Here is an 18,519-nt window from a genome sequence, read left to right on the forward strand (position 1 = left end):
CAGGGTTGAAACTGCAGCTGGATGATGGGGTAAGCCATTAGGGCAGTTGTGGATGGGGAGATTCAGTCTATTAGAGACATGAACATATTTGAACCAATTAGAAATATGGTGCCAATTAACTGGATTTTTATACAACTCTAAATAACAAGCGAAGTGTGAATTGATTCTATCTACCTGCTATATTAGTTTTCTATTGTTCTGTAACAAATTACTACAAACCGAGCAGTTTAAAACAACACACAGTTACTCTCCCACAGTTTCTTGGGGCAGGATTTCAGGCACAGCTTGTCTGGCTCCTCTGCTCAGCTCTCACATGGCTGTGATCAAGACATTGGCTGGGCTGCATTCTCATCTGGAGGCTCAACCAGGGAAGGATCTGCTGCCTAGCTCAGGTTGCTGGCAGAATTTGTTTCCTTGTGGTTTTATCACTGAAGGCCCTAGCTTCTTGCTGTCTGTTAGTATGAGGCTGCTGTCCCATCCTAGAAGTCACCTTGCCACATCCAGCCCACAAGGGGAGTCTCCAGCTTCAGCCTGCTGAGATGGAGTCTTATATAATGTAATGTAATCCAGGAGAGTGACATCATGTCACCGCTGCCACATTCCATGGGTTAGAAGCAAGCCACAGTTCTTTCCACATTCAAAGGGATGGGATTGCACAAAAGTGTGAACACCAGGAGACAAATCCTTGAAGGTCATCTTTTAGGGTCTGTCCACTACATATGCCTAAGTAGACAGTGATTTGGAGTAGGAAAAAAAAATCCTAGTCAGGCATATATATATTTTTAAAGTCTCTTCCCAAAGATTATGTGTGATTATAATTAACTGAAAGTTGGCATTCCACGGAAATTTTAAAACCAAAGAATGCATTGCATAGTGCTGACTGTTTGGAAGGAGTGACTTATTTTAGTATCTAAAATTTAAATCCTTTAATGTGGGGCTTCCCTGGTGGCGCAGTGGTTGAGAGTCTGCCTGCCAATGCAGGGGACACGGGTTCGAGCCCTGGTCCGTGAAAGATCCCACATGCCGCGGAGCAACTGGGCCCGTGAGCCACAACTACTGAGCCTGCGCGTGTGGAGCCCGTGCTCCGCAACAAGAGAAGCCGCGATAGTGAGAGGCCCGCGCACTGCGATGAAGAGTGGCCCCCGCTCGCCGCAACTGGAGAAAGCCCTCACACAGAAACGAAGACCCAACACAGCCAAAAATAAATAAATAAATAAATTTAAATCCTTTAATGTGCTCCCCCAAAAGTTCTTTAGTTTAGAAAGTCATAAAATAGAACTGATAAATGCAAGAGAACTATATACAGAAGGAACTATTTTGCCAATTTTTTGAAGGACAATTGATTCTGTTTGGGCTAGGAAAATTTCATCTGTTTATGAATATGATTTTTATCAAAAAGAATATCAGTTTCTCCCTGTCTGCACTAATAAAGGTTGAGCCAAAAAATACTGGTTTATAGAGATGTCAATTAATTCGTCAGCTTAGGATACCTGCATGTTGTCAGCCTTTGCTCTAACTTCTACACTTTCATCAAAGCTGTTCGTCTAAAACAAAAACTTAATTTTGTCATTTCTCTGAATCAAAGCCTCTGATGATTTTCCACTGCCTATACAATCAACTTTAAAGTCTTAAACCTGACTTTTATGTATCTTCAAAAATGACCCCAGTCTACCCTTACCATCTTCCTCTTCTTTCACACTTCTCCCTGCATCTGATGCTGTAGGCACACTGAACAGTTTCAAGAACCCCAGAGCTCCTTCATGGTGCTGGCTCTGCGTCTGTTATGTCCTCAACTTGGCATACGTCCATCCCCTTCTCTGGGAGTTCTAGAGACTTTGCTTTGTTCTACTAGATTCCTTGGGCAAAGTGCTTAATACTTAGTAAGTACTCAATACATATTGCTTGAATAAATGAGTCTCAGATTATTCTTATTTAAAATGAGAGATTGGATGAAATGATGGTTCCTTATGGCTCTCTTTTTAAAATAATTACACGAACTTAGACAATGTAAGAGTACATATAAATAAATTAAAATTTGTGATTGAGATTCTAAATGCTACAGGATTTCAGAGGAAGGAGGTATCCATTCTGTGTTGGAATAACCAAGGACATTTTTTGCTGAAGAAGGCAGGATTTGAAACAGGTGTTGAAAGATGAGAGTGATTTTGAGCCATTGCTAGCATGATACCTTCTTCATAGTAGGCCTTCATTACATTTATTGATTTGAATTTTTGAATTGAATGGTAGACAAAGGGGAGTTAAATAGACTTTGTGAATGAAAAAAACAACGAGATCAGAAGCTCTAGTGCAGGAATGAGCCAGATATGTGTGGACAATGAGAAAATTTTCCTGATAAGGGTGTGTTCTGTTCAACAGTGAAGATTAATTTTGACTATGCAGGTTGGGAACAAGATTATGGAAGATCTGAAAACGAAAGGGTGCAGACTGAATTTTGTCCTGTAGTAAATAGTGAGCTATTACATGTTTTCACAATAGCATGATAGAATTTTAGGTTTGCTAGCCTGGTGATGGTAAGCAGGCTGGGTGGGAAAACAAGAGAATAAAGTCATGGAAGCCTCAACTTGGATAAAAGTCATTCCTTATATTTTTTACATCTCTTTATGATTTAGAAAGCATCCAATAAGCCTATAAGGGAACTTCTCACAACAAGCCACAGAGGAAGGTAGGGCAGATATTAATATTCTTATCCTATATAGAATTGAGATTCAATCTGGATTTTTCCAAAGTCACAGAACTGGCAAATAGTGTCCCTGGAACTCAAATCTACTTTGTGCCTTTTAAATCTCTAAGACCAGTATTCCTGTCGTTAAGAAATAAAAATGAAAGAGGAGATATCGAAAATTGAAAATATGCAACTTTATAAGTTATAATTCACATTATGTAGCAGTAAGTTGTGGCCTGAATATCAGGAAATATAAGTCCTAATCCTTGAGTTAATGTGATCTAGTGTGACCTTAAATAAATGTCTTCTACGGCCAGCTTCCTCTTCCTCATCTGTAACATGAGAGTTGTACACAAAATGCTCTTTAAATTCATTCTGGCTCAATGGTCTTGGAGTTTGTGAGTGAGTCATCAGCTAGAGGTCTGGAGGACCAAGTGAGGCTGGTATCACGGCAGTATGAAAATTGGAGGACAGCGTCAATTTGAGGGCCAGGAATGATGAGCTCAGGTTTGCACATCAGGAAAAAGTTTAAGGGAGTGGCTGGCAGAATAACAATCCTCCAGATATGGCCACGTCCTTATCCCTGGAATCTGTGAACATGTTACCTTACATGCAAGAGAAATTGCAGATGTAATTAAAATAAGTATTTTTTTGAGATAGGGAGATTATCCTGGATTATCTTGGTGGGAAGAGGGAGGAAGGAGAGTCAGAGTTAGAAAAGAAGATTTAATGACAGACGCAGACGTGAAGTAATTGCTGGCTTTGAAGATGGAGGAGGGATATGAGCTGAGGAACGCAGGCAGCCTCTAGATCTAGAAGAAGCAAGGACATGGCCTCTCCCCTAGGGCCTCCAGAAGGACCACAGCCCTGCTGACACCTTGACACTCGCTGAGACCCCCTCTGGACTTTTTTTTTTTTAAGGTTTATTATTTATTTATTTATTTATTTAATTTATTTTTGGCTGTCTCGGGTCTTAGTTGCAGCACGCGGGATCTTTGTTGAGGCATGTGAGATATTTCCTTGCCGCGCACGGGCTTCTCTCTAGTGGCGCACAGGCTCCAGGGCGCATGGGCTCTGTAGTTGTGGTGCGTGGGCTCTGTAGTTTGCGGCATGCGGGCTCTAGTTGAGGTGCATGAGCTCAGTAGCTGTGGTGCGCCGGCTTAGTTGCCCCGCGGCATGTGGGATCTCAGTTCCCTGACCAAGGATCGAACCCGCGTCCCCTGCATTGCAAGGTGGATTCTTTACCACTGGACCACCAGGGAAGTCCCTCCCCACCCCCGCCCCGGACTTATGACCTCCAGAACTGTGAGGCAATAAATCTGTGCTGGTTTAAGCCACTAAGTTTCTGATAATTTCTTACAGCAGCCTCAGGAAACAAGTACAGGGAGTGACTAGGGAGGGAGGACTAATATTCACTGCCACCTACTGTATCCCAGGCGTTGATATCACAATAAGCTTGTGGGGGAATCAGTGTGCTCACTGTTTTATCCATCAGGAGAGTAAACCTGAGAGCGGAAGTAACTTGCCCAGGTGACACAGTAAGAGTGGGAATTCAGACTCTGGGCTGTGTGACTGACGGTTCCATCATCCAATTTCCGGTATGAAAGGCAAAGTCCACAAGAAACCTGCACCATTGCTTAATCTCACAGTGCTGGAAAACCAGAGGAAATATGGTAAAAATCAATGAACTAGGAGCTTGGGAACGGCGATGATCTAGCAACATTAAGATCTAGCAACATGAGGCAGGGACGGGCCAGCATCAACACTAAGTCAGTGGCAGGTACATTTTACACTATTTCAATAAACCATCACAAACCACGCTATGAGGTACATTTTATTCTCCCTGTTTTTATGGTTGAGGAACTGAGGCTTAAATAAGAAACTACTTTGCCCAAAATCCTATAGCTAATGACAGAGCTGGGATTTAAATACAAAGCTCACATTTTTGACTAACAAAACAAAACAAAACAAAAAACCCAGAAACTTTTATTTAAAAAGAAATGAGGGGCTTCCCTGGTGGTGCAGTGGTTAAGAATCTGCCTGCCAATGCAGGGTACACGGGTTCGAGTCCTGGTCCAGGAAGACCCCACATGCCGCGGAGCTACTAAGCCCGTGCGCCACAAGTACTGAGCCTGTGCTCTAGAGCCCGTGCTCCACAACTACTGAGCCCCCGTGCCTAGAGCCCATGCTCTACAACAAGAGAAGCCACTGCAATGAGAAACCTGTGCACCGCAACGAAGAGCAGCCTCCGCTCGCCACAACTAGAGAAAGCCCACACGCAGCAACGAAGACCCAGTGCAGCCAAAAATAAAATTAAAAAATAAATTAAAAAAAAAGGAAGAGCCAGAGAAAGGCATAATTTAATTATCACTTGAAAATATATGACACACACACACACCCCACGCCAAACTCACACAGAAGATTGTAATTGGCTTGAGGTCACAGATGTTTATATCATTATTTGCTCCCCAGGGTGCTTAAAACAGTCTTGAGTAGATTGTAGGCACCCAATGTACACTCACTAGATGGAATCTGTCAGCGGGATAGAGGGGATTCTGTATAAGGATGACTGAAAAGACTGGAACCCCGAAGTCTGGAAGGATGAAGGTTGAGATCTGATGGAACCCAAATGTAGCAGAGTCCCCACTCCCCCTTAAAGCTTTTCTCTGTGCCTCCATCCATCACTGATTTCTTCTTCCTCCTTCCTGATTGCTCCAAGTGCTTGGGCACTTGATCACTCAGTTTTGCACTTCATCCTGCTGCACTGATGGCAACAGCGCCCCCTGCCTCCTGTATCAACCCAACTTTCTAGTCTCCCCATCCCTCTCTCTCATCCTTGCTCTCCAGCCTGATCGCTTGTCTACGCAAATCCTTGTCTCTGGACTGCCTGATGCCCTGACTAGAGCCAGTGGAATCCCTGCCTCACACCAACCTGTATCTAGATCCTCCTTGCCCATTGCTCCAACTTTTGGGGTTAATTCTCCCTTCCCCCACAATGCCTTCTTTAACTCTTCCAGCTCTTCTCCTCCACTTCTTCTAATCCTTATAGAAATATAAGAAAATTCAAGAAGGGTTTAAGTCAATTCACAGATGACAGAGTTCTTAAGAGACAGAAACATTTACAAAATACTCCTCAGTGGAGCTGCTGCCCAAAAATACAGATGTGCCTACCCCTTCATTCCTACCTGTCTCTGAAACCCTGCATGTGTGTGCTCACTCTGCACCCCTCAAAAACAAAACCCTCCCTCAAACATTTATTGCCTTTCTCCCATCCTTCCCATTTCTTCCTACCACTACCACCATCCTATAGGTATCACTTTAATTTTTTTTGGGTGTGTGTGTGTGTGTGTGTGTGTGTGTGTGTGTGTGTGTGTGGTATCCTGCCTGAGCTGCTTTATGAAAATACAAGCAAATAAGAATAGATAATCTTATCCCTTCCCCTTTCTTACAGAAAACATAGCAAGCTGTATTGTTTTGCACCTTACTCTTTTTGGAGAACAAAGTATACTGCAACTCTTTCTATATCACTAAAAAAGAAAAGTGTAAATTTACAATATCACTGCATGTATTCTGTAGTGTAGATATGCCGTAATCTAACTAATTTAACTAGTCTTCTTTTGGATTGACACTTCATTTGTTTTCTCTCCCATCTTTTTTCTTGCTATTATAAACAATGTTAAATGAATAACCTTGGCCACATGTAATTTCTGGCATGTGCATGTATATCTGTAGGATAAATTCCTGTAAGAGGGACTGCTGTCTCAGAGGGTGATTGCATTTGCAATTTTGATAGATAGTGCCAAATTCCCTTCCATAGAGGTTGTACCATTTTGTAACACCAGCAGGAATGTGTGAGAGGGCTTGTTAAAATTTCAGTTCTTAACATCAAATATAGAAATAGAGCTTCTCAGGATAATGGATTCTCTGTGTTTACTCTGCAGTGCTCAAAGAAGTCCTATTTCTATAGAAGACGATTGGATACAAGGAATAGAATCAATAAGGATGACATCCACCAACTGGTTGTGAGGCTTTACCTAGGCTCAAATTAGGAAAATCTTGTGAAGAATGTAGGAAGCCCCTTTGCAATGCTTTTGCTGGGGCAAATCCTCATGTTGGAATTCAAGTGTCCTGTCTCTCAGATGTGTATCAGCATCTTACATAATAGGGTCTCTCCAGTGACTAAACCAGTAACACTGACTTCATTTCGAGGGGCCAACAGCTGTCTGGCCCAGGGCAAGGGTAGAGTAAGTGGTTTAGGCTTTAGAGTCTAATCCATGCCTACCCTACCTCCTAAGGGTGAGACTCTGGGTGTCATGAGGCTGATTCAAACCTGTTTTCTAGACCATTAGAATGGGGACACTAATGCCCATGCCGTTTTGGACTGTTGTAAGATTAAATGGAATAATGTTTGGGATAGTGACTAACACAAAACAGCATTCGACACTAACTTTCCCTCTTTACCTTTCTGAAAATAACAGAGAATTGGGGCAAAAAACCCCAAAGTTCTCTCTAAACAACCAAAATGTATGCCACAATTTCCATATATTAAATCTGTCTCACTTTACTCATAGAAAAGGCTCTAAAAATCTATTTACTATTATTTTACATGTTATTACAACATCTTTTGTGGTTTGGCTTCCCAGCCTATATCCAAGTGGAAATAACAGGGGCCAAAGTTGTTAACTGACTGAATGATGAAAAGCAGAGCATAAAAAAATTGTTATTTAGAAACAACAATAACAATAAAAGTGACCAGTAGGCCTGGGGGCCTCTTTAGCAGGCCCATAGACAGTCAGAGCCTCTTAGCATAAGGCTACCTTAAGGGCAAATCATCAAGAAAGGGTTAATTGGTGAGCTGGTAAGAAAGCAGACCAGTGAGCAATGCATTTCTTTTATTCCCTTCCCCACCCCCGGTTTAATAAAGAATTGAGATATCTCTGTAATATATCAACTGAGTTTTGTGAAGATTTAAGTCACAAAATGTAAAGTAATGCAATGAAAGTCACTTCAAAGGGTAAATTTAAGTTACCTGAAAGATTAATTAATTCACTCATTTAACCAATATTTATAGAGTGCTCACTATGTGTTCAGGACTGTGCTAAATGCTGGACTGGCTTGGACATCTAATTGCTCCAAAATTCTAGGTTAAAAAAAAAAAGTACCATTCATAGCACAGTCCAAATTTATGTTAACCTTTCAATGAGTCTTCATGAGAGGTTTATTATCATTGATTTCAATTTTAGAAGCTCCTGGGTTCTACAAAGTATCCCTTCCTTAGAAGGCAGAATGGTAAAATTGTTGAAACAGCAAATGTAAAGTTGAAATCACTTGACAGTCTGTGAATCTTATATATCTACTTTAAACTTCAATTGTGATAAACCCTTTTGACTTAGCCTCATTTGTCTGCCTTATATAGTGACTGTAATTTACTTAGCTAATTTCACTAGTAGATTATGTTCTTTCAGGGCAGAGAAACAGAAAATCGTAAATATGTCATTGCTGCTTGCTTTTTTATCTCATTTCACAGGCTCACAGGCTCAAATAGAGAAAATGTATTTAAAAACAAATTAATTGCATCTATTTCCTAGAAGTATTTGAAAATGCTTTCATTTATTAGAGATACCAAATCTACTGGATGATAGAATTTAAGTAACTACATTGGCATATGTGAACATAGCAATAACAATAATAGCAATAATAATAATAGTTATCATTAATCCAGTGCTTACTACCTATCAGGCATGTGTTGAGAGCTTTGAATAGACTACGATCTTTAATCTGTCCAACAACTTTAAAAAAAATTTATTTGTTTTATGTATTTATTTTTGGCTGCATTGGGTCTTCGTTGCGGCTAGCGGGCTTTCTCTTGTTGCGGTGAGCAGAGGCTACTCTCTGTTGTGGTGGCAGGCTTCTCATTGCGGTGGCTTCTCTTGTCGCGGAGCATGGGCTCTAGGCACATGGGCTCAGTAGTCGTGGCTCACGGGCTCTAGAGTGCAGGCTCAGTAGTTGTGGTGCACAGGCTTAGTTGCTCTGCGGCATGTGGGATCTTCCCAGACCAGGGCTTGAACCCGTGTCCCCTGCATTGGCAGGCGGATTCTTAACCACTGTGCAACCAGGGAAGCCCTGCCGAACAACTTTTCAAAGAAGCCACTGTTATATTCCCATTTATATAATGGAGGAAACTGGGGTTTAAAGAGGTTAACTATCTTGTTCACATTATTCATGTTGTTACTTTAGTGGAACTGGGATCCAAACCTGGGCAGTCCTACTCTACAGCTATGCCATCTTTTAAAGGTGTTATTAACTCAAATTCAGTAAAGAAAGAAGCAGAATCTCATCTAAATGCAGAGTAATCCTTACCCGCTAGCTATAAGTTTTACGCCCATAGGAACAAGGAGGCTTAAATTATAGTGTGAAGTAAAAGGATACCCTTATGTGACAAGTTTCCAAAAGTAGATTTTGGATTATTTCTTCCCCCCCTCCCCCCTCAAATGGCAAAGGTAAAAATTCTCTTTGAGTACTTTCTGTAAAAGTCTTTATAGCTTTTAGCTTGGCATAAATACCCATGAAAAGTTGTGTACCAAAATATGGAATCCTCACCCTGCCCTGCCACCCCCCAAATTTAACTAGGAGCTATAGTGTTAAATATTTTATATCTCAAAATAATGATACTGAAAATTTCAAAGGCATCTTTCTTCCCCGAAACCTCAATGCCATACAAATATTACCTAATTTGTCCTATTTGAAGGAAAATTATTGGCATGATTAGAAGGTTTTACTGAAGGAAGAAGTAGACAGAATCAGAAAAATGAGCACAAAAATCCAGAGAGGTCAATGAGAAAATTCAGGGTTAGAAAATTTTTTCTTTTAACTCCAAAATGTTCCATTCACCTGATCAGTAACAATTGTGACCATGTAGCTTTCTCTATCTGGCTTTAAATATACTTTCACTAGAAGATCATTGTAATTCAAATCCATTCAGTGCTGCTTCACTTTTGTAAATTGTTAGGTAAGTAGTGTACCCTGCACCTATTTTAATGATATAGCACATTGATAACATTTTCACTTATTTAAAGCCATGTTTTCTGACAGATCTTTAGCATCAAAAAAATTCTAAAAGGCAATTTTCACACATCCAAAAGCTTGAAGAAGTAACTGACACAGCTTAAACCCTGGCTAGTTCTGAATTTTCCAAATTAAGGTCACAGAATTGAAAAACTGCATACTTAAAAAAAAAGTTGGTAGAAATACATTTTAATGGTGAAGAAAATACACTCAAGGTCACAATATGCCAATTCAATCTTCGCTGTAATTTTCAAGACCCAATCAGGCTGGTTATCACTGGATTTTTGCCTGCACTTTTCTTAAGGGAATGGTGAAAACTTTATTGCAAAAGATGGTAAAGTTATCAGTGACAAGAAAATCAGGGGGTCAACAGAGGTAAAAGAGAAGGGAGTTGTCTAAATAGAAGTGAGAATCAGTTATGTGTGGGAATCTAAACTGACTTATACAATTTCTAAAGACCCTCAAAATAAGAAAAGGAGACAAATTTAAAAGAAAAAAATCAAAAAAGGAAAAGAATCAGCCAAAGAGGTGAGACACAGCCATTTTGATGGGGGGGCGGGGGGGGGCGTCTAACTACACAATGAGGTCATCCTATCTCCCGGAAGTGACACGTAATCACCTGCTTTGCACTAGCTCCGCCCCTTCCCTCACAGGTCCCGCCCCTCCGCCAGCAGCCGGGAGGGTGTTAGGGGGCGTTTCTCCAGGAGGAAAGCTGTGAGCTGCGACGCTGAGGAAGGGGACCCCAAAACGTCTGGCACTGCCCCCTCCAGGGATCACTTTGGACCGCCTCACTCGGCCCAGCGGGATTCAGAAACGCCGAGGGGTCAACCTGATGGGTTTCGGGGTCAACGGAAGAGGGGAAGGGGAGCCCTGGCGGGGTGAACCCCCCGGTCCCCCGCCCAGCAGCTGAGGCACAGGAGGGCGGCCATCTTGGCCGGGAGGGTAGGGCTGGGGAGCTGCGGGCGCCGTGCGATTGGGGGGCTCGCCCGGAAGTGACGCCAACTACCCGGAAGCGGAGGGGGTTCCCTGGCCCACTCCCCCCTCGTTCGTTTGCTCCCCCGCTTCCTCCCCGCCCCCCTTCCTCTCCATTCGTTTCCCCCCCCCTTTCCCTGCCTTCTCCCCCCCCCCAACCGTCCCTCCCCCCCCAACCTCCGGAGCTGGGAAGAGAGTCAAGATGGCGGCGAAATCCGATGGCGGTGGCGTGGGGGTGGGCTTCGCCCAGCTGCACAACCTGGACGAGGCGGTGGGCAGCGGCGGCGAGGAGGACGGGGAGCCCGGGGGAGGCGGCTGCGGCGGCGGCGGCGACGGCAGCGAGCCCGGCGAGAGCAGCTCGCTGCACATCTGCCACTGCTGCAACACTTCCTCGTGCTACTGGGGCTGCCGCTCCGCCTGCCTGCGCTCCCTCCTGGGCAAGACGCCGCGCCGCAGCGCCGCCGCCGCCGACGGGGGGGACCAGCCGCTGCAGCCGCCCGCGGCCGCCGGCCGCCACCCCCCGACGCCCTCGGCCGAGCGGCCGCAGCCGCCGCAGGTGGAGCGGCCGTGGCTCGACTGCCTGTGGATCGTGCTGGCGCTGCTAGTCTTCTTCGGGGACGTGGGCACCGACCTGTGGCTTGCCCTCGACTACTACCGCAAGGGGGACTACGGCTACTTCGGGCTGACCCTCTTCTTCGTGCTGGTGCCGTCCCTGTTGGTGCAGAGCCTGAGCTTCCGCTGGTTCGTGCAGGACTACACGGGCGGCGGGCTGGGCGCCGTGGAGGGGCTCAGCAGCCGGGGCCCCCCCATGATGGGGGCCGTCTACGGCCATGGCGCGGGGGTCCCGGCCACGCCGGGGGCGCAGCGCCTCTGCCGCCTCTCCGTGTGGATCTGGCTGTCGGTCATCCACCTGCTGCAGATGGGGCAGGTGTGGAGGTAAGAGCACTGCGGGGGTGGGGGCGGGGGCGGGGGCCTGGCCAGCTGGCCCTGCAGAGGGCCCCGCGGGCGAGGCCGGAGCCCTCCGGAGTGCGCTCCGCCCTCGAGGGGCCCCGCAGGTGGGCCCCTCGGACGGGCCTGGCACGGGGTCTTGAAGGAGGGCTTTGCCACGCACTTCCCCTGGCGTCTCAAAAAGACCATCGTGCGGTCTGGATCCCTGGCCACGCCTTTTGGCCCGGGGAGGCCCAAGTCCCGCTGTTTGTCTTCATCCGTGGTTCGCACTTAGCGGAGACCCTGCCTCATCCTCCCTCCCCTCTGTCTCTGTAGATCTCTATATTCCCGTGGTCCCTTGCCCCTGTATCCCAAGGTAACCAGCCGCTAGCGCTTTTTATCTGCACCCTAGCTCGCCTCCTGGGGGAACCTTCCTTCTTCCAGCCGGTTTGCACTCGGTTTTGTGCCCCGGTGAGACATCTTCCCCTCTTTCCCCGTCTTCTCTCCGCAGTGGCCTGTGTGGGGCTCTGTGCAACCCCCCTGGCTGCCTCTCCTTCAGCGCTCCTTTATTCCACGCCCCCTCCCCCCTTCCTGCGACCCCCCCATCCCCTGCAAAGGACTCCAAAGCGCTGCTCTCCTTGAAGGAAAAATGACTTTTTTGCTGGATTAGACGTGCCCTTTTCTTAGTGACAGGTAAAATTGTATAATATGTGATAAGTGTAAGCGTTTGTTTTTAACTCTCACCTCCAGAAAATCACTTAGCCACCTGGACATCTCTTCTGGAGGAACGTTGTTTTTGGTAGCCAGGCCAGTGCGCAGGTGATTTATGTTTACACAAGCCCCAAGCTTAGCCCTGGGGCTCTTTCCCTTCTTGTAAATTTCCCATGTGCCAGGTGAATCCCTCAAAAACCACTTGCAGATTTTTTTTTTTTAATAGCTTAACTGGCTAAACTAAGGAAATGATTCCATTAAAACGTTGGTAAATCTGTGCCCTCCAACTTAAATCAGCTTGAGTGTATTCTGCAAACAGTGAGTTGTGGGTGAGCGTCTGCAAGAAAAAAAATCTTACTGAAGAGAAATTATTTAGAGCTCCTCAGGTACGTTGCTTCTGTGAAAAGACATTTTGCCTACACTGCTCAGGCACCTATTCCTAGTAGGAGATTTTAGGTGCTCAGAATTTCAGTTTACTGGTATGTACTCAGGTTAACTGAAATAAAGTTCAGCGTGTTTGGAATTGTTTGTCTAGGTCTCTGTTCAGAATTTTAAATAAAAACATTTCAGAAAGCATGGGGATGAATTAAGTCGAATCACGAAAGAGCATGCAAGAACTTTGTCCTGCAGAATTTACATGCAAATTCAGGATAGGGGACATGTGAGTGGTTCTTGATTTTCCTGGTCCTCTCAGGGTTGTTTACTGGTGTTCCTAGATTGAACCAAGCAACGTTTTTTCCTAGCTCTGTTTGTCTGCAGATAATTTATTTCCTGCTGATAGGTTTATAAGAAGAGAGGGACTAAAATAGAAAAAAAGATGATTGATTAACTTTTAGCGATTATGAGCCTAATATGGGGTCAAGGAAAATTTTGACATATGTTTTGAATTTGAAATCTAAATCTAAAAACTACCCAATCCATACTGAATCAAAGATAGTTGTGTTTAACATGGGGGATACCTTTTTTTGGTTTCTTGCAGGTTGGTAAGATGCAAAGATATGAAGGGAGAGGGACAAAAAGTATGGGGAGAGATTTTGAAATAGTAGTAAAATTTAACAGCATCTAATTAATAAGTAGGCTTGTACCGAAAGTCACCTATCTCTCCATGTTAGACGTCGAGATGTGGGCAGTCAAAACCTTGGTGTCAGGTTAAAATTCCTGAGAGAATTGTTTCTAATGTAATCCATCCTAGATATTTATTAGTAGTAAGCTTTTGGGACATACTGAAATTGGAGTTCTGTTTCACAAATTTTTTAGGCAGAATAATCCCCCGCCATTGACCTAAACCTTAATTGTATTTGGCAAAGTAGTAGAAGTCCCGGTTGTGGACAAACTGAAAAGTACATTTTAAATATGAATTTAGCTTTTATAATTGTTTAAAACAGGGTAGTGTTATTTTTCCAGATTTTTATTGAACTTTCAGAGTCTGTAGTGGTAAATATAATATATATATATATTTTGAAAAGATGCTTGTGATTTTACTATGTCTAAATTTTTTGGTCCTTTTTCAAGATTAGAATATATGTCTAAATATTTTATAAAGTTAAGGTGTTAAAAGACATGCTAATTCATCTAAGTTATTTATTCCAACGTACTATACTTCAAAAGAAATATTTACTGAGGAAGGATTTTATTTTTTTCCAGTAAGCTTGTTTTACTTGAGATACTCCAGGAGCAGGGTCTGCTCTTTAACACCTGCTAGGCATGTGGCTTGCATGGAAACCATTCATAAGTAAAAGCTTTGGGGAAAGGTGTTTATTCTTTTCTTGTTTTAATCTCTTGGCAGACTTGTCAGTGGGTATAAACATACATCATCTCAGTTTTTTCTGCAGATCTTTTGGGGTTACAGTTTGTTCCCTTAATCATATTTGCTACTTAAATTTTATTTCATGTGGTCATGTGACATAAAGGTTAAGGTCTAAGAATTTGATTTGGGCCACATTTCTAAGAAAAGATGTTGGTGAAGTATGTTGTCAAAACTGACGGCGTTAAACCCTGAAGCGTGTCTCTTCATATGCTTTTTTTTTTTAAATGTAAAATTATTCGACTCACGTGAACAAAAGCACAGTGCTTATTTAAGAAAAATTAGTTTCTCTTGACATTAAGGTGGTAAATTTCTATGCATGTTGCCTTTCCTATCAAGATGGAAAATACTTGACATCTGTTTCACCAAATGACTTCACAGAATGTAAGAAAATAGTTTTGACTGGGCCAGAACTGGAGCATGGAAGAGTAGTTGCCTGTAGGATGATTTGGTTTCATAAACCTTGTTTTGCAGAGCACTACTGTGTGATTAAGGTCTGTTTAATGCATGCTTTACCTTCCCTAATTAATTACTTAACGTGGAACTTACTGTCTACCTTTATGTGCTCTGTTTTTCAGGTGCTTTTCCCAGGGATAGCGGGTCTATGAGTCACCCATACCAGGAATAGGGGTCGCACCAGGCTTCAGTTTAGTACAGTGTGTTGTTATTAGAAAGTGAGATCATTTTCTTGGAGGATTAGAGCTTAGAAACAGGTTTTCATATTGCATTATTGTGTGTAAGTTTTTTCCTTAAGTGTATCGGCTTTTCTTTGCTTCTCTGCTACTTTTAGGGGGTGCTTAGTGTGTTGGCAGCTCACTGCAGTCAAGAAGCAAGTTCTTCGACTAAAATTTCATGTAATGTCTTGATGTTACAACCGAATCATTAATCTCCCTTTTTATGTATTTATTTTTATGGGTATGTTTTAAAGATTTAAAAATTTTAATTAAGATTAAAATCTGAATTTTATTGCCATTTTTAAAGTGAACGTCAGCTGTTCTTTATCTTGGGAGATGAGGTGGAGGAGAGGGTTGCCTTCAAGTGAGAGGAAGGAAGCGGTGTTTCACCTGCCATAATGGGGTCATAAGTCTGTAAACAATCTAAAGCTTTGTTTTAGCATTCTTTCCATTTCAACACTTTGATGTAATATAGGGACAGCTCTCTCTAATCAGCAGCAAATGTTGCTGGGCTGGTGAAGATGCTTTTTAAACTTATCTCCCCCCCACCCTCCCTCAGTGTAGGGATACCTGGAAAATTATGGGGCTTTGTTCTTATTGAATATTTTAGAATAGCGGTTCTTAACTCTGGCTGAGACTAGAACCTACTACAGCTTAAAAAATGCCTGAGCATTGCTGGACCTGCTGAGGAAGAATCCCAGGGTGGGACCCAAGCAGTCTTATTTTTAGAAGCTCCACAGGTGATCAGATGGGCAGCCAGGCTTGAGAAGCACTTTTAGAATTGGGTTTCAGGCTTATTCCATTTAGAGATTGTTATTGGGTTTGTGTTCTTAATAAATAGGATGGAACAGTCGGGAATGGAATGCTTTGGTATTGTGAAGCTTGGTTCCTGGACAACACCATAACAAAACGACTTTACCTTGGAAACATGAGTGTCTAAATACAGTACTTGGGGCTGTCTCAAGTGTATGCACTTATAGTACTCAGTGTTTTATTCTTTGAGCCTAAGTATGGATCTTATTCTAAAAGGATTCCTAAATTCAAAGCGTTCTTCAATAAATGTAGCTCACTTCTCTGCCTTTTATGTGGTTCAAACAGCACGTTTATGATTGTGTTGCACATAAAAGGGAAATTAATTTTGAAATGATTCTCTTAAGTAGGCTGAGGTAAACAACGCGATTACAAGAGGTGTTGGACTAAGTGATCTGTAATGTCCTTCTAGCTCTAAGATGTTGTGATTTAGGAATGGAAATGTTACCTTTCAAATAAGTAAATTCACTCGTGGGGCCAGGATACCAGTCCTAGTCACGATAAAAGATTGTATATGTGTATTTGTGTGTGTGTGTCTGTGTGTGTAGGAGACTTTATATAGTATCGGCTTATTACTGGATGGGAATCTCTATATTGTAAAAATCTTTTTTTTTTTTCCCATTTTGGTCCGTATGTTTAATGGAATTCTGGTTCAAAAGAAACTCAGTGGGATTTTTTTGAGGGGAAACCTGAGGAAAATTGTTCGGAGAAAAGTAATTTGTTTGAGTAGTCAAAACCTTTCAAGATTCAAAAGAAAAATGTTGAGAAAAATGTTCCTCTGTCAAGAAGTGAATGTGCCATAGTGTCAGTAATTAGATCAATGTGCGACTGGCAGAGGAATTAAGCAAATAGGTGTTGACGCAGAGTAAAGAGAGAGATTGACAGGTTTGTGGGAATTCAGTAGACAGTAAAGGTGGCATTCCTAACCAGTGAAGGAAAAAAAGATTATTTATCAAATGGTATTGAGGCAATTGACTACGCAATTGGGGGAAAAATAGCTCTCTACCTTACATAAACAAAAATTCTAAAAGAATTAAAAGTGTAAACATGAAATATTAAATTGTAAAAACACTAGAAGAAAATGTAGGATAATAATTTTATAATCGTGAAAAGGGCAAGATGCTTTGATACCATCAAGGAAAAAAGGGACAAATTTAACAACGTAAAGTCTCATCTAGTTACTCCCTTCCTCCTCCCCCTACCTGAAAAATCGTGGAAATACATGATGAGTTGTAAGGGTAGAAGAGTTATATTTAGACAACGAACTACTTACCTAAAGGAGAGCGAGTGTGAAGAAAGCATCTCTGAAGATTATTTCTCATTTTTGAGTGAACAGAAACAGTAAAAACTTGACATCTATGGTGAATTTTCAAGGGAAGGTGATGAAAAAATGGCACACTTTGAGTAAAATTACAAACAGTGCTGAAGGATAGTATTTCCAGAATGATCTAGAAACAAAACACCAAATTTGTATTGCAGAAGGCTAGCATTCCAGAAACCTAGTAGGCACATGTCAGAAATCATGAACAGTTCATTTCTGCCTTTTAACATCATTCGCTTTGCTTTTACAAACTTTATCCCTAAGGCCAATTAGTTAGCGTTATGTAATGGATAAATTCTGGAGAGTTGGAAAGATTAGGTGGGATACAAAAAGAAAGAAACTGTCTCAATTGTTGCTATTTTCATCATGGGTTGGTTTGATTTACAGTGTGCTTTCTGCAAACAAGATTGTGGTTAAAACTTTACTCCTTGTGATACTCTGTTTACCTAGTTTCCAGTCAGAAATTGTGCATTTCAAAGAATTAATTTTTTTAAAATCATGAAAATATAGCCTCGTTTAAGAAGTTCACTGACTTTTGTTTTTTGCCGAAAGACAATCCACTATTTACCACTACTGGAGATACTCAAAAAAACAAAACAAAACAAAACAAAAACAAAGAAAAACACCACAGGACACAGCAATAGTATAAAGGGAACATTGGAGTTAAGAAATCAGGTTTATCATTCTGCAAGTTCAAAAAAACTCTGGCCTCCATTTCCTCATATTTATCAAATAAGGTGTTAAATTGATTGATCTTTCAGACCCCTCAATTTTAGAAAGTCTATTATGCTATAGGTATTAGCATTCCGAAGTTTTAAACAAGGAATTTCAGACTCTAGTTTGAACAATTAAAATATTAAAAAAATGTGGATTTCTCAGAAACTGCTTTGAAGTCCTATCATGTATTATTTTGACTTATTAATATAAAAAATTTTCATTACTTGTAATCACTTTGCTACCTATAGAGGCATTATGTATATATCGTTAGCTAATGTTAAAATTTATAGCAGATAAGACTTCCTGAGAAACTTGTTATCCTGGTTTATTAGCTACTTTTGGGAACTTGCAGTTTCAGCTAAAATTACGTTAAGGTGTCCTTTTATAATCCTATGTTTAAAATTTTTTACTGTTACGTTAAGCTAAAGCAATGCGTATATCTAACATATTTTGGAGGTTTTTCTGAGTCGTTTACCTAGATTAATTTCTAATTGGGGAGGAACCTCAAAATCTCCTACTGCAATTTATCATTTGATATGTATTCTCTAAATTTGAAAAGTTAATGTTTGTAAAAATTTTTTTTTTTTAATGATAGCTTTCTTGTCAGTTGTGAGCTGTTTTAGGAAATGATTCTAAGTGAGCTTTCTTTGTGTTTTGTATTTTATTAGATTAAGGTATAGGTACTTTTTTGGTTTAAGTTGAATTTGGGGAAAGACGTGATTTGCTTGAAGGATTCAGTGAATATTATTATGACAAGAACACATTTGTACATAAAATTCAGCTTTAGATTTTTCTTTTCTGTATGTCTAATGTGGGTAAATCTTGGTATATTGCA

At 41.8% G+C, this 18,519-nt stretch overlaps 1 protein-coding gene and 1 long non-coding RNA gene across 7 annotated transcripts in view; one reads left to right on the forward strand and one right to left on the reverse strand.

The window, feature by feature from the left end:
* Window positions 1-18,519, reverse strand: part of LOC309633705 — a 184,917-nt gene that overhangs the window by 143,242 nt on the left and 23,156 nt on the right. The window lies entirely within an intron of this gene.
* XKR6 (XK related 6) overlaps window positions 3,977-18,519 on the forward strand; it is a 90,060-nt gene continuing 75,517 nt past the window's right edge. For 4 of the 6 annotated variants that reach the window (XM_082402888.1, XM_082402889.1, XM_082402890.1 and 1 more), the window contains exons 1-2: window positions 3,977-11,656; window positions 12,398-12,466. In XM_082402888.1, coding sequence (XP_082259014.1) covers window positions 10,923-11,656; window positions 12,398-12,466 — 803 coding nt within the window. In that variant the 5' untranslated portion in view covers window positions 3,977-10,922. The remainder of the gene's footprint in view (window positions 11,657-12,397; window positions 12,467-18,519) is intronic. The other 2 variants (XM_082402892.1, XM_082402893.1) reach the window with 1 other exon arrangement.

Source organism: Balaenoptera borealis (genome assembly GCF_965194805.1).
Source record: "Balaenoptera borealis genome assembly, chromosome: 8".
In the NCBI taxonomy this organism is placed as follows: domain Eukaryota; kingdom Metazoa; phylum Chordata; class Mammalia; order Artiodactyla; family Balaenopteridae; genus Balaenoptera; species Balaenoptera borealis.